At 38.9% G+C, this 15,424-nt stretch overlaps 1 protein-coding gene across 1 annotated transcript in view; it reads left to right on the top strand.

Annotated features, from left to right (window-relative positions):
* Positions 1 to 10,467: 10,467 nt before the first annotated feature.
* The window catches only part of Tgfb2 (transforming growth factor beta 2), an 84,822-nt gene continuing 79,865 nt past the window's right edge, over positions 10,468 to 15,424 (top strand). Inside the window, exon 1 of the mRNA XM_076873061.1 lies at positions 10,468 to 11,538. Within this exon, the coding sequence (XP_076729176.1) occupies positions 11,193 to 11,538 (346 nt within the window). The 5' untranslated portion in view covers positions 10,468 to 11,192. The remainder of the gene's footprint in view (positions 11,539 to 15,424) is intronic.

The following is a 15,424-nucleotide window of genomic DNA, read 5'->3' as shown; positions in this document are numbered from 1 at the left end:
CCCCCCCCCCCCCCCCCCCCCCCCCCCCCCCCCCCCCCCCCGAGTACCAGGGATTGAACCCAGGGGCACTTAACCAGTGATCCACATCCCCAGCCCATTTTATTTTGAGACAGGGTTTCAGCAGTTGCTTAGGGGCTCTATAAGTTGTTGAAGCTGGCTTTGAACTTGCGATCATCCTGCCTCAAGCCTCCCAAGTCACTGGGATTAGCATCTGATTTTTAACATTACTATTTAAAGTTTTTATAATTAACACACCAAACTTAAGATCTTATTACTATACTCCAAGAGTTTAGATTTATGATGTATTGGAAAGGATGTATTGAGCACTGCTGGAGCAACAGATGCCAGACACCATTCTAGTTTTGAATTCCCATGATTTGCACTCATATCTGGGTGCTCACTTATTTAGCAGGTTTTCAGAGAAACTGCTTTTAATTGTAGGACCCTCTTAAGTCTCCCATTCTATTCTAGTATACTGTCCACATATTGCCAGAGCAATTGTAGGTTGCAGATTTGCGGGGTGGCAGCGGGATAGAAAACAAAGAACACAATGAGTGTTATTAGCACAGCCAGTTTAAGATGATGAGGTGTTAACCACATTTGTATAAATAACAGTTTCTCTAACCCCTGAATCATTATCCTGCATTTTAATGCACTTGGTTCATAAACATCAAAGCAAGAACACCACATTTGTATGGGGTCAGGACCAACTGGGGCCCAGAATGGAGAGACAGCTGAGAGCTGTGTGCATGTGCGTGGGTGGCCTTGCAGCTGTTGATTCACCCTCAGGCTACTAGACAGTTGCCTCTTTGCTCCTGCAGAACCAGACTTCAGTCTTAGGTAAAAAATTTTCCCCTCCCTTGGAAAGGACATAAACAATGAGTTGACATCAGTTCTGAAAACATCAAGGAGGCAGCCAGACACAGCAGTTAGTCTGAAATACTGAGCAGTACCAAGCATAACATCAGGGTTGTTTCTGACACAATAATATTTGTCTTTGTACAATAACACTGGATTCTCTTAAGTGTATTATAAATATAAAAGCCCATCATTCACAAAGTTCAGTGTGATTTTATCCTTTGCAAATGGCACCAATGTGAGGAATAACTTGATTGCATGAGTAATGACTGCCATATCTTGGTTGTCTCTAGATGCTGAGATATACTTCTTAACAATAAATGAAATTATATTTACATTTTAGGAAATACCAGTATTTATTGTTACATGAGGGCATAATTTTGGAATAAACTAAGTTCAGAAGTCTGTTTGGACTCTTATTAGCTATGTGTTCTATCACAAATCTCTTAAATTCTGAAACTGGCATGTAAATCAGGTATCATGAATGTATGCACAGTGCCTGTGTAGCACAGTACCTGATGTGTGGTAAGCCTTCAAGAAGTGTTCTCTAGTTTTCATTTGGAGGTTTAGATGCTATGCTTTTAGATTTGACATTCTTTCTCCAGTACATAATTATAAATAAATAAAGCCCTCCCCCCCAATGAAAATATAAGGTCTGACATATACTGGATACTTACTGAGGTCTAGGAATGTTCCTGGAATCCCTCTCAAGAATTCTTAAGATTCCAGTTATATACAATACTATGTGAACAATATTGTAGAATTTTTCTTAATCATCAGAAATTTTAAACATCCTCCAAGTAATATGAAGACATTTATGTAAACTATGCAACTTCAACTTTTCTGCTACATTTAAATGTCACTGTGAAGACATGAAAACATGTCACTCATATGCTAGTTAAATGTAAACATTATGAATAGTCTTAAGTAAAAATTTTAAGTGCTCCAAATATATTAAATGAATATAGAATATATAGTATTTTTTTTTTTTTAAGAACATGATTTTAAGCCAGGCTTGGTGGTGCATCCCTGTAATTCCAGCTACACTGGAGTCTGAGGTGGGAGGATTGCAGATAATTAGGCAGAATCAAAATAAAAAGGCCCAGGGATGTATCCCAGTTGTTGAAGGCTTTACCTGGCATGGGTGAGGCACTAGTTCCAATTTTCAGTATCACAAAAAAGAAGAATGTAGTTTTAATAGTCTGAAAAGTCTCACATTGAGTAAAATAATCCTGACATTTATGAGATTCTAAAACATGTTTTTTTGCCTACTTACTCTGTTCTAAAACCCAAACTCTAAATAATGTTTAAACACTTTTAGGGTTCAGGGAGAGGTATATGCATTAGATTAATATTAAGAGTCTTGTTGGCTAGAATCCTGGATTATTTTTTAAATTTTACTAATTATGCTGCAGTGAACAATGAACAAAAAATTTCACTCTCATTTTCACCTGTTTGTCTTCTTTTTTTTTTAATGGAAACCTATTTTCTTGTTTTACTTTAGTGCATCTTTATCTATGGTTTTATCTTCTGCAATTTCAGTTACCCATGGGTACTCATGATCTGAAAATATATGGAAAATTCCAGAAATATAAAGTTCATATGTTTTAATGTTATGCCATTCTGTAGCATGATAAGTTGTTGGACAGTTCTGCCTGAGATATGAATCATCCCTTTGTCCACCATGTCCACACTGTATACACCACCCATCCACTAGTAGCAATCTTGGTTATCAGATTTGACTGTTGTGGTATTGCAGTACTTATATTCAAAACTCTTATTTAATAATGCTCCAACGTGCAGGAGTAGAGATGTTGACAATTGGGATATTGCCAAAAAGAAGCTGTAAAGTGTTTTCTTTAAATAAAAAGGTGAATGTTCTCAAGTTAATAAGAGAAAAAAAATACTGAATTGCTAAGATCTGCATAAAATATTTATACTCTCAAAGCATTTTGAGAACAATCACATTCATATAACATCCCAGTATATTGTTATTCTGTATTATTATCATTAATCTCTGCCTGATTTATAACAATGAAACTTTATCATAAGTGTATATGGACAGGAATAAACATACTATACAGGGTTGGGTACTGTCCACAGTTTTAGGGGCCTACTCTATTTTTTAAATGTTGCCATGAAAAATTTATATCTTAATTATCTGGATATGGCAGAAATGGACCTACTGGTATGACTGGAGTGCTGGCCAATCTTTTGTCTATTGGGAATTTACTGTGTATTGATATTGTTCTTTGTAGTACTAAGAGAACAATATATTGTCCATGCCCTGTGTTTGTTAGTGGAATGAAATGACTTAAGATGCAAGCGACTGATTTTTTTTTTTTTTTTTGCTATTATGAATTTAAATATTCACATTATGCTTTATACATGAGAACTAGATTTTAGCTTAGAAGGTTATTTTCTTGGAGATAATAGATAACCAAAACTTTGTAATTAAGGATGACCTATTGCTTTGGATCTACAATGTTTTCTAAAAATACCTGTTTTATGATATTTATGTAAACTTATAATTTTTATGTGCACTAACAGTAAATTAATAGAATATATTCTTGAGGTGGAAGTGTTATATATGTGACAATTTTTTAAAGGATTTTATAGCAGACAAGTAGTAGGTGATTGTTTAATAAGCTGTGATGAAAATACTAAGTAAATAAGCATGTTGGTTTTCTTGAAATGTAAAATTAAAAGACATACCACTGTTCTCCTCTAGGTGGCATGGTCTAGACTGTCACTGAAACAACTGATAATATTTTTTCCCCCACTATAAACTAGTGGCCAGTTTTTAAACAATTGGTATAATTGTGGTGTTGATCAATTGTTACAACTGGTCAGATAACCAGATTGATGTTAGGACAGTCTCTAATGATCTTAATTGACTTAAAATTATAAAACAAAATTCCTTAAAGAAATAAATATTAAACCCAAATCATTTTTCTATGATGCTGGAGTCATTTGGGGTCACAGTGACACTCCCATTTTTTAATTTATTCCTTTAGTTTGTGTAAATATCATGCCATTTGCTAGAAACTATAAAGATGCTTTTATACCCAAAAGAACATATAAAGATATAACTGAAATAATCTAAAGAGAAACCACAAATGTTAGGAATCTTGATCCCCCCAAATTTTCAGATTAACAGGAAACAACCTTTTCAATTACAAGATTGACTTTCCAGGCATCTCTGATTTTGTGAAGGCCGTTACTGTTTATTAATGGAAAAAATCAACATGTAAAAAGTCAGTATTATGTTATCCATCAGCACATAATACTTCTTGTGTTTTGTATTGAAACTAAAATAAAAAGGGGCAAAACACCTACTTGTGAGATTCCTTAGTCTCTTATTTGCTTTCCAAAATTTAAAAATTCATTTCTCAGGCTCCACACAGAATATGTGAAACAGCTGTTAATCTGGAATCATCATTTTATTTATCCTCTTCTTCCTTTCTGCATGGCAGATTGGCTTTTATGGGTCTCAAAGAATCTTGACCAAGCACCTGTTGGAGACTTCATTTTTGTGATGGTGCAAGTTATATATCAGTGTTAAATTTGTACAAGTAAGCAATTTCAAAGTGTAGCTGTAGTAGAGTTTTAGAATTTGCTGCAGGGCAACGCAAAAAGACTTGGAAATATGTAAAATACGGTATCACCATTGTATTAAAAAGCGTGAGAGTCTAACCAGCTTATTCTTACAGGTTCAGATTTTAAAGTGGCTTCATATTATAGTGATTATCTGGGACAGTCTTGTTTTACCCCTGTTGTCTTAATGTATTTATGAAAGGCATCCTCTTCATGCCCACAAGTTCTTATGTTTGTATTATTGCTCTAGTTATACGGACTTTGTTTCAAACTTTCTTTTATAAGACTTGAAATAATTAGCATGTGTGATCAAGAGTGTCAAATTTTACAAAACTGTCCATTTAGCTGTGCTTTTAAATTATTAACAAACTTTTGCTGTTTAGAAATACTTATTTACTAGTTTTTCCTTCTATTATAAAAATTTTTTAAGGTTTTCTTTTCTGTCATCTGGTATTTTTTGCTTTGTTTTCATTTTTAATTTCAGACCAAAGAAGCAGAAAGGCAAAGTTGATTGATACATGGATTTGCTAGTGGAAATTGACACATTTTGGAATTGTGCATAATCTATGAAGCCCACTGAGATGATGACAAAAAAAAAATCATCTAAAGATCATACATCTTTAAAAAACATTTCTATTTTATGTTAGTCATACTCAATTATGAAAATGCATCTTTTTTTCTCTTTCATATACCCCGTTTCCTTCCTTTTATTTTTATTTTTACTTTTTTGAAATATTTCTCTCCCCGACCCTGCCCTCCACAACCTAGTTCTGGGTTCTTGCTTTTTAAGTGATCCATGAACTGTGAGGTGGTGGGTGAGGCAGAAGTAGAGATTATGAAAGGGAATGTGTCAAACACTGCTTTAATCTGAAAAAAATTCTGTTGCTGGCTTCCTTTGTCAGCATTAGCATTTATTAAGCATATGTCTATATTCTTATGCTATCTCCCATTTGTCCCCATATGTTTGATTGTTTTTCTCAGTCACTAAATGCTGTTTTAGTGGATGGATTTTACCAGGGGCAGAAATTAAAGGCTGCATTAATTTCAGAATATCCTGGAGATGACATAGGCCAGACTGCTGACAATTCGCCTCCTAATGTAAAACTTTCCTCTGGAATTCTCACAAACAACTGAAAATGCAGAGATATGAGTGACCGAAAAGCCACAAGTAGTAATCAATCAGTTAATCATAATCTTAGAGGGTGAGATGATGTTTCCACAATGGATCATTGAAGTGTGATGCATTTATCTCTTTAAAGTCTTGCAGCCTACTGGCATGCTCTGCTTTTCCCTCTCCTTGTCTCTTGAATGTATCATTTATCTTTTTACCACCTCTGATCTCTTTAAGCCCTTCTCTTTCCATTTAGCCCTCTGGCTATTGTTGCCTGCTATTTCTTTATCACCTCTCACTTAGATTAACCCATAGATAAAAAATAGAAATGTACTGGATTACTTTTCATGGGGAAATCACTAACCTTTCAATTTCGTTATTCTAAGGTAAAAATGACCCAGAAGAATAATTTATTATTCTGTAGATAATAGTTATTCATAAACTTGTTTGTAAAAAAATGTATGCAGGGCATGAAAAAAAATGGACTCCAAACATTGATTTTGGATTTTGGAATCGGATAAATTACAAGTAAGACTGTAAAAACATTCAGTGTATTTTTCATATTAAATGATTATTTTGCATTTATCAAGTGTTACTATTTGATGAAAAATGTGATTTATTATGGGGCTAGGGTTATGGCTCAGTGGTAGAGCGCTTGCCTCGAATGTGTGGGGCACCAAGCTCAATTCTCAGTACCACATAAATTTAAGGAAAAAGGTATTATGTTCATCTACAACTAAAAAAAATTTTTTTTAAATATGATTCATTATAGTACTTTCCTATATTTGTCCTCTGCACCTCCTGGTTTTAATGCCAGAAACTTTTGAGGAAAGCTTTTAAAACTTAGAAATGAAGTTACCCTTTGATGAGAATTAGGACTTATTAGATCAGATGCTCTTGCATGGCCCATAGGGGTGAAACTGCAGGACAGGGATGAGTTTTGTTCAATCTCTTGTAGGAATTGCACATGACTGAAATGAGTAGACCCATTAATGAACAGAGGAGAGCTACTGGCTGAATAGCTGCACCCTGTCCTCTGTTCTGGAAACAAAAAAAAAAAAAAAAAAAAAAACCATTTTAGGGCATTAATTAATAAGAGAACTTAATGTTGAATGCTTAACCACACTTTGGTAGTCATTTAGCCTTCTATTTGCCAAGTGTGTTTTCTTGTCCTTTCACAGTAACTGGGTACAAAATATTTTAATGTACATATGATATATATGATAATTAAATAATGATCATGTGCCCAAAGAAACTGCTAGGAGGAACAACCATGAAGCAAATTCTTATTGAGTTATTTCCTGGCCTTTTCATTCTATTTATGTTTGCTAAAGAGTGGAGGCCAGATGTATTTTACTGCAAATTTCCTGACAATTGAAGAAGGAATAGGATAAGGTAATTGTAAGTAACCTTTAATGAGCACATACTAAGTCCCAGGTATTTTCATAAGTACTTTATCTACCTTGTGTAATTTAATCCTCACAGTAATGTTATGTGGTGCATACTCTGTAAATAGCTAACAGTGAAGGAGCTAACAGTATCAAAGTAATTGGTCAAAATTACAAAGCCAAAAAGGGACAGGAATTTGAACCCAAGAAATTTTGTCTCTGGAGCCTGCCCTTTTGAACACTGTGCTCCTCTGCCTCCTTGAGGTAATCAAGACAGTGTATATAGTTTATTCTTTTAGAGTCCCTAGCATACAGAATCATAGAAAATTTAGTGAATGATTTGCTTTTTGAATACAGAGATGAAAAGGCCTTGAGTTATTTAATATATGAAGGATTCCTTTATGATAACCAGGGAGAAAGCTCTTGCAGTCATGCCTGTTCCACCCTGAATAAACTGCTCACCTAAGATATAGAAAGGGGGGGTCTCTTCCTCTCCTACACAGGGGACACTCTGCCCATTCCCCTCACCAGAAGAATTTACCACTCCCTTTCTGTCTCACCCTCCTTGACTTTGGGGAAATTAAAGCAGCCTCTTATAAAACAGGTCAGAGGTCTCAGGTCTAAGGGGCATTAAGTAAGCAATATGTGTTCAACAAACTAAGCATTATGAACCAAGTGTGGATGTTTATGTTGGGAAGGGGGTGGTTATCAGAAGAACTTATGGCTTATGTTGTTTTCCAGAAGTATAGATGGGCTTTTGCTTCTCTACCCACACTCTGATCACAGTCCATGAAAACACAGGTGCATCTGTGTAAATACCACAAAGGTAGTCTCTAAATACAGTGAGAATGCTCACTGACTTGACGGGAAGCTGAACCCACATCCTCCACGGAATATGCTGACAGCTAACTCAGGAAGCCAACCATATTCCGAAGTGACATTGTACTCAGCAGCTCTTTTGTAGTTCCTGCTGTATGTTCTATAATTGCTCCAGCCATAAGAATCTTCACTTTTTGTCTTCTGTATAGCTTGATTACTGCAGCTCTCAGACTGAAAGGAATGACTTCACTTGAAGTGAAGGAATGGCTTCACTATGAACCTCCATCTTCAAGGGAGTTAAGTTTTCTGCACAATTTTCAGAGTTTTTTAATGTAATAATGAGAATTATGATTCTCTATATCTCCCCAACTTTTTGACCATAGAATTCTTGTTTGTCAGAAAGTATTCTGGGATTGGGGTTTCTTTAAAGTACATAATGCATAAGGATGTAGTGGATTCTGATGCAAAATCCAGCTCTACCACTTACACTTACTGTGTGTGTGTGTGTGTGTGTGTGTGTGTGTGTGTGTGTGTGTGGTTTTTTTTTTTTTTTTAATTTGTTTTGTTTTTTTGTTTGGTACTGGGGTTTGAATCCAGGAGCAATTTGCCACTGAGCTACATCCCCAACCCTTTTATTATTTATTTTGAGACAGGGCCTTCCAAGGCTGGTCTTGAACTTGCTATCTTTCCTGCCTCAACCTTCTGAGTCTCTGGGATTACTGGTGTACATCACGTGCCTGACTTACTGTGATGTCAAACAACATATTTAACTTCTCTGTGCCTCAGTCTCTTCATCTACAAAATGTGGATAATAATGTCCTACATTACTATGTGTGATGTATGTTAGCTGTTATTGTTATTATCCAGTCCTCTACTGATATAGGCCCCATACACATCTAAAGTTTAAATCACAAGGAATTTTCTGAAACGTTTGAACTAGGGAATATCTGGACTAGGGAGTAATCTAGAGGTCTTGAATTTGGGGGAAAACTCAACAGAGTTTCCAGTTTAAATCATCTGTCTAGTCAGTATGGCCACAGAGTCATGCTAAAATTAAAATGTTGACTTTGAGCAACTAAAGGTAAAATAAAAAGGGAAAATTGAACAGTGGCAAGAATTATGCTTGTATTCATTAATTTGGACAAGGTTGAAGTAGAAAATGTCAAGTTATGAGTAGTGTAAAACAGTAGACATCAAACGCTTAAAATTCCAGTTTCCTGGATATAAACTGTGGAAAGAATGAAGTTGGTTGACAATGTCTAGTCTAGGAAGAAGAGAAAGCCATACAAGAAATGGTCCAGGCAGCAAATTAAGAAGATGACATCCATGCCTTCAAAACAGTGAAACAAACACAACATCCTTTAGGTTAAAAAAAAAAAAAAAAAAAAAGATGGATCTCTGTTTTCCAACCATCTCACAATCAAACGCAGGATTAGGTTGTAAGCAACAATCTAATAATTTTTTAAAAGGCTTCAGAATAACAGCCAGTTATGGGATCCATAAAATTAAGGATAGGTCAAGAATCAGACTGGAAGGCATGTTTTCAGAGCTAGCCTAGCCCTCAGTGCACTGTTGCTTCCGTGTGTGTGTGTGTGTGTGTGTGTGTGTGTGTACACTCGTGCACAGAATACAGAAGAGAAAACTTAATTCCAGAGCCAGCTATTCAATCTAGGAGGCTGCGAATGAACCACACTAAATAAAAACGGAATGCTTGATAGACGTTCTTCAATAGACACAGCCAAAATGCCTATAGACAGTAAATAACCGTAAATCACTGTTGTCAAGGCGCACGCTCCACTCTATCCCTCCCTTCCCAACAACAGTCCTCATTTCCACACCCCCCTCACAGTTCGGGAGAGCTCGTGGTCTAAGTAACGAGAGGACTTCTGACTGTAATCCTAGCACGTCACTTTGTTGAAGGCAAACACGTGGTTCGGAGAGAACTTATAAATCCTCCCGGCAAGATCCTGATGTTATCTGCTGGCAGCAGAAGGTTCGCCCCGAGCGGAGCTCCAGAAGCTCCCGACCAGAGAGAGAGAGAGAGAGAAGGACTGGAGGCGAGAGAACGAGCCAGGGAGCAGAGCAAGGGCTCAAATGAAAGAAGCATGAGAGAGGGATGGAGAACATTAGTATAACGGTCTAGGGAGCCATTCTGGGATAAAGTGAGGTGCTGGCCGGCTGAAGAAAGGAGGAAAAAGAAAGAAAGTGTATTTCAGGGCGGCAAGTGCCTATCTAACCTTAGACAGAAAGTCCAAGCGGGATAGAAGCCAGGAGCAGTTGGGGAAGGGTGGGAGTCCAAGGGAACCCCTAAGCAACTCCCTTAGGAATAAAGCTCCGCAGCCAGCGCGTCCCTGGGGCTGCTGTTGCAGTCCGTAGCGAGTGAAAGCGACCGGGGCGGTTGATCGTCAGTTGCCGGGTTGGCCTTTGGAGCGAGAGGAGAAGGAGGAGCAGAAGGAGGGAGCTGGAGGCTGAACGCGTTTGCAGGCGGCGGCGGCGGCGCGGCAGCAGCAGCAGCAGCAGCAGCAACGTGGAGTAACCGAGCGGGTCGGCGCACGAGGGCCCGGGTGTAGGCCACAGCGCGCCGCTCCGGGAGCACTAATTTGCGGCCTCGGTAGCCTCTGCTGGCCCTACGGCACCGGAGCGAGTCCCCAACGCGCGGTGCGAAGCGCATCTGCCTCCCCGCGGCGCTCCAGGCTCGCCCGCAGCGCGTGCACGCACACGCGCCCGCGCGGACACACACACACACACACACACACACACACACACACACACGTGCGCTCCTCTGCTCCGGAGCTGCTGCTGCTCTTGCTCTCAGCGCCGCAGTGGAAGGCACGGCCGAATCTCTCCTTCTTTAAATATATTAATTACAGCCCGGGTCAGCATCGGCGGCCGCCTCACAACGCTCCCGACGCCCCTCCCGTCAGTTCGCCAGCTGCCAGCCCCGGGACCTTTTCATCTCTTCCCTTTTGGCTGGAGGAGCCGAGTTCAGATCCGCCACTCGGCACCCGAGACTGACACACTGAACTCCATTTCCTCCTCTTAAATTTATTTCTGCTTAATAGCCACTCGACTCTTTTTTTTTTTCCTCCCCTCATCTCGTCGCTCCAAGAAAACTTTTTCTTACTCCGTAAAGTCAGGGTTCCATTGCCCATCCTATATTAATATTTCCACTTTTGGAACAACTTGCATTTTCTTTTTTTTTAAGGAATTCAGGCAAGATACATTTTTTTCTACTCAGCATTGACTTGATTGTTTGCAAAAGTTTCGTATTAAAAACAAACAAACAATTCTACCCAATCTATGCTTTGAGAATTATTGGCTTCTATTTCTTTTCTTTTTTTTTTTTTCTTCTTTTTTTAACCAGAACAAAACAAAACACTTTTTCCACCTTTTTTTTTTTTAAACAAACAAACAAAAAAATGCACTACTGTCTGCTGAGCGCGTTTCTGATCCTGCATCTGGTCACGGTCGCGCTCAGCCTGTCTACCTGCAGCACACTCGATATGGACCAGTTCATGCGCAAGAGGATCGAGGCGATCCGCGGGCAGATCCTGAGCAAGCTGAAGCTCACCAGCCCTCCTGAAGACTACCCTGAGCCCGAGGAGGTCCCCCCGGAGGTGATTTCCATCTACAACAGCACTAGGGACTTGCTCCAGGAGAAAGCGAGCCGAAGGGCGGCCGCCTGCGAGCGCGAGAGAAGCGACGAGGAGTACTACGCCAAGGAGGTTTACAAAATAGACATGCCGTCCTTCTTCCCCTCCGAAAGTAAGTACTGTTTCTCGCTTCCCCAAGGCTTAACGCTGGCCCGGAGCTCTCAGAACCGCAGCAGCTCTGGGAATCGCCCTTCCCTCTCTGGGTCCGGGTTTGCTCTTTTCCGGTTCTGTCCTTCGTCCCATTCACCTCCCATCCAGTCGTGTGCTGGAGACCCTCAGGCTTTAAAACGTTCACTGTCTGCCGTGTTTTTTCTCCACCTCTCCCTTCCCCCAACGCCTCGGTCCTTTTTAAGGAGTTATTCTCCTTTGCTCTCCCCTGACATCCTCAACTCGGCCACCAGTTAGGAAGCAACCTTCTTCTGTCAAACTGTTGGCGTTCCCCGGAGCAGGAGTTAAACTCAGAGGATCTTAGTAGCTTGTTTTCTTTGCCCCATTGGCGTGGGGCGCGCCAAACTGGAGCACGAAGGGTTAAAAAAAAGTGGCTCCAAACTAGCCTCTCCGGAAGGCGCCCCCTTTCCGAGCCGACCTATCAGCTGGTTCCCCGGAGCCACCTCTATTGTCTCTCACTCCCCTAAAAATGTCAGCATCGCCAAAACAAAACCTGATTTGGAGACTCCTCGAAAACCCCTTAAGTACTTGAGGTATCTATTGCAAGCTCTAGGTGTTTACATTCCCCCTAGGCAAACCCTTGTAATCACGTCCCCTTTTGACTTCACCTGGAGCAGTAGAAAGAACAGCTTCGTTTCTGACGTTTTTTAAGAAGGTTTTACTTCACTTTGTTTTTTCAGAATTCACCAACCGTGCCTTCTTAAAATCGCTGGGTAGCAGGTCATTTTTCTTAGGGGTCTATCGTTGATCATTTTAAACCTTGAGCTCTGTACTCCTGCCCTTTCATAAGTTTTCTGCAGTGCCTTTGGTGCATTCCTAAATCTGAGAAAAGACAGCTGATTTTAAAGTAATAATAATGTTTATTATTATTATTATTATTATTATTATTATTATTATTATGCTTCCCTGAAAGCAGTGTCCTCAAAACTGGCTGGCACACAGTAGCACTGAGAGTGAAATGATTTATTGTGGAGTTCTTTGGGGAGGAGATAGAATTATCTCAGATTTCTTTAAAGAAAGAGCAACAGCAGCAGCAGCAGCAGCAGCAGCAGCCAGTGATACCTGAAAGGGTTAAATACCAGGAAGAACTAGAAGAAAAAAGTGAAATACACTTCAGCATTTGAGTATTCCAAATCCTAAGTCATAAACTTTTCATTGGTTGCCCATTTCTCTCCTCCCCTTTCCATACCCTATATACTTGCTGGCTGCCTTTGGGAAGTCTCCGGGTCTGACTTAATAGATAATACAGCCATCTTGGTAATTTTATCACCGAAATTCTAATTACTGGGTGGTGCTTTTCTTTTTTAATATTTATTTTTATTTTGACAAGTCTCAGCGATGTGACTTGCCATGTCTTGTATTAATGGCCTTGGAATGTCTGCCCATATGTCTATCCCCAGTCTTTCTGGACACCTTTCTTTTGCTGCAGTTGTCTTCTCTTGTTATTCAATGGCAGAAAGAGATACAGGGAATCCTGGCAAGCAGGATAATTTTATTATCGTAATTATGGCACTGTCCACAACATCAGTGACAAAATACACTCCACCCTGGTTATTCCCCTTGGGAAGCAAAACTCTCTATCTGGGATGGAGCCAAGGAGATATTAGGAAAGAAAGTTCATTGTACTTAGTCCAAAACCATTGAGACTGAACAAAGAGTTGAGTCAGTTTGCTCTCTCTAGCACATGCACTGGTTCTACTGGTATTTGGGGAGACAAGCAAATGTTATGTAGGACCTGGATAACTCATCCTTCAGTGTGTACATGCAAAAGCTCAAATGAACTGCCATGTGTTACAACACTGAGAGGTCTGATCTCACCATTCTATGGATGTGGAAAGAGCAAGTTATCCAAGAAGGCATTCATTCTGAGTTCTCTCGAGCATTCTTAAGTCTGAGAGATGAAGATGAGCTGAGACAATCCAATCCAGGATCATGGTCATCAACAGATTGGAAAAATTCTTGGATTATTAGGAGGATTTCAGAATATGGCATCTAAGACCAGTGTGTGGGTTCTCCTTTCCATTCTGTCCTCAGCTTCCAGACAAATTAAAACCTCTGATGAGATAAGGATAAAAAATAGACTATCGATGTTCAATAAACAAATACAGGCTGTAAGAAGCCTGTGTACTGTATGGAAGTTTAGGAGCAGAAAACCATATTAATAGCAGAGTTGATACTCTGTGCAAGAACTGTGGATCATTTTATAGAAAGTAGGTTAACTGATTTTCCAGCACTTTCTAGTTATTCTGGACTACAGTGAACTCTTCCAAAAAAAAAAAAAAAAAAAAAAAGGAAGAAAAGAAAAAAAAATTACTCCACCATATTTTTTAAAAGCAAGTTAAAAGTACAGCATTGGTTTTTATACCAACTTTCCTTCTTGAAGACTTTTCTGCCTAGCTTTTAACTCGCCCGTCACTGAATTGCTGCAGGGAGGGTGTGCGCCTGTCATTTCTTGCAGTGGATCCGGTGAGGGTCACAAGTCTCAGAGATGAAGGCATGGGAAAGATCACTGGTTCATTTTTTTACCACCGACTTATTAGTGTTCAGGGAGTGACTTCAGTTCAAATATTACAAATATGCTCTAATTATACTCAATGAGCTATATATCACTACAGATTGCTGATAGCCCTTTGTGGGACATTTTATGAAGTTCAGACTAAATATTTTTAGCAATGTGGAGATTTAAAAGTAAAAATATAAGAGATATTGTATATGCCCTCAGGCATATTTTGTCTTAAATATTATCCTTGGCTAAGTGTACTATATAAATACAGTAAATATGAATAGAACTGGTCAGGTGCCAAGCTCCTAGTATGAATTTTAGTCAAGAATGTATTTATGGGATATAAATAATACTGTGTCAACATTTAAAGAAGGGGTCTGATTAGTTTTGAATTTATTCATATTGATCTTTTCACATGCTGTTAGTTTAAGACTCAAAGTGGAGTTAGGCTAAGGTTTACCGATGGTTTGCCCATTGGGAATTAAGTGAACTTTGAATAGTTTGACAATCCATTTGAAGTCAATTCAAAAGACACTGCACAAGGTTTTTGAAATTTAGAGAATGACTGTTGAATCAAAGTAGCATCTGTAGAGGCTTGGACATTCAGAAAGAAAAAAAAAAAAAGGAAGAGACAGGTTTTCAGTTTCTTTCTCTCCTATTTTCATTGTAACAAATCAGGTAATGTTCCAACCATGGAAACCCTCACCTTCCCACCCCCACCATCTCTGCAGGGACAGTTGGCAATGTCTGAAGACATTTTTTGGTTGTCATGACTAGGGGTGGGGTAGTACTACTGGTATTCATTGGGTAGAAGCCAAGGATGTTTCTAACCTTCCTGTAAAGCACAGGACTGCTCCTCCTTCCTCCATATATCAAGAATTATCTGGTCCCAGATTTCAGTATTGCCCATGGTTAGGAGCTCTGGAACCCTGGTATTTATCTTGGCCCACTGAATTCTGTTAGTAGTACCATTTTAGAAGTAATAACAAAAGTAAAAGATCTTTGTGACCAAATAATATTAAAATGAAAGCATTGAATATGACAATCAGAAAGTTATCTAATTAAATAGAATATTAATTAGACCATTTTGTATTGTGTATACTTGAATATTGTGATCTTAGCATCACCTACATTAGGGACATCGACCTTTTCCTTTTATTTAGTTAAGAAATGGTGTTGACCCTTCCATGAGTAGCCTCACCCAGCAACAGTAGGATGTTAGTCAGAACACAGCAAAAAAAAAAAAAAAAAAAAAGTGAGGAATTACCTTGGATTTTCCTTTCAAGTAAAATAAGCTGTTTTGTGTTAATGAAGAGTGGCATCGCCA

Source organism: Callospermophilus lateralis, chromosome 13 (genome assembly GCF_048772815.1).
Source record: "Callospermophilus lateralis isolate mCalLat2 chromosome 13, mCalLat2.hap1, whole genome shotgun sequence".
Lineage (NCBI taxonomy): Eukaryota > Metazoa > Chordata > Mammalia > Rodentia > Sciuridae > Callospermophilus > Callospermophilus lateralis.
This window is presented reverse-complemented; position numbering and strand designations above follow the sequence as displayed.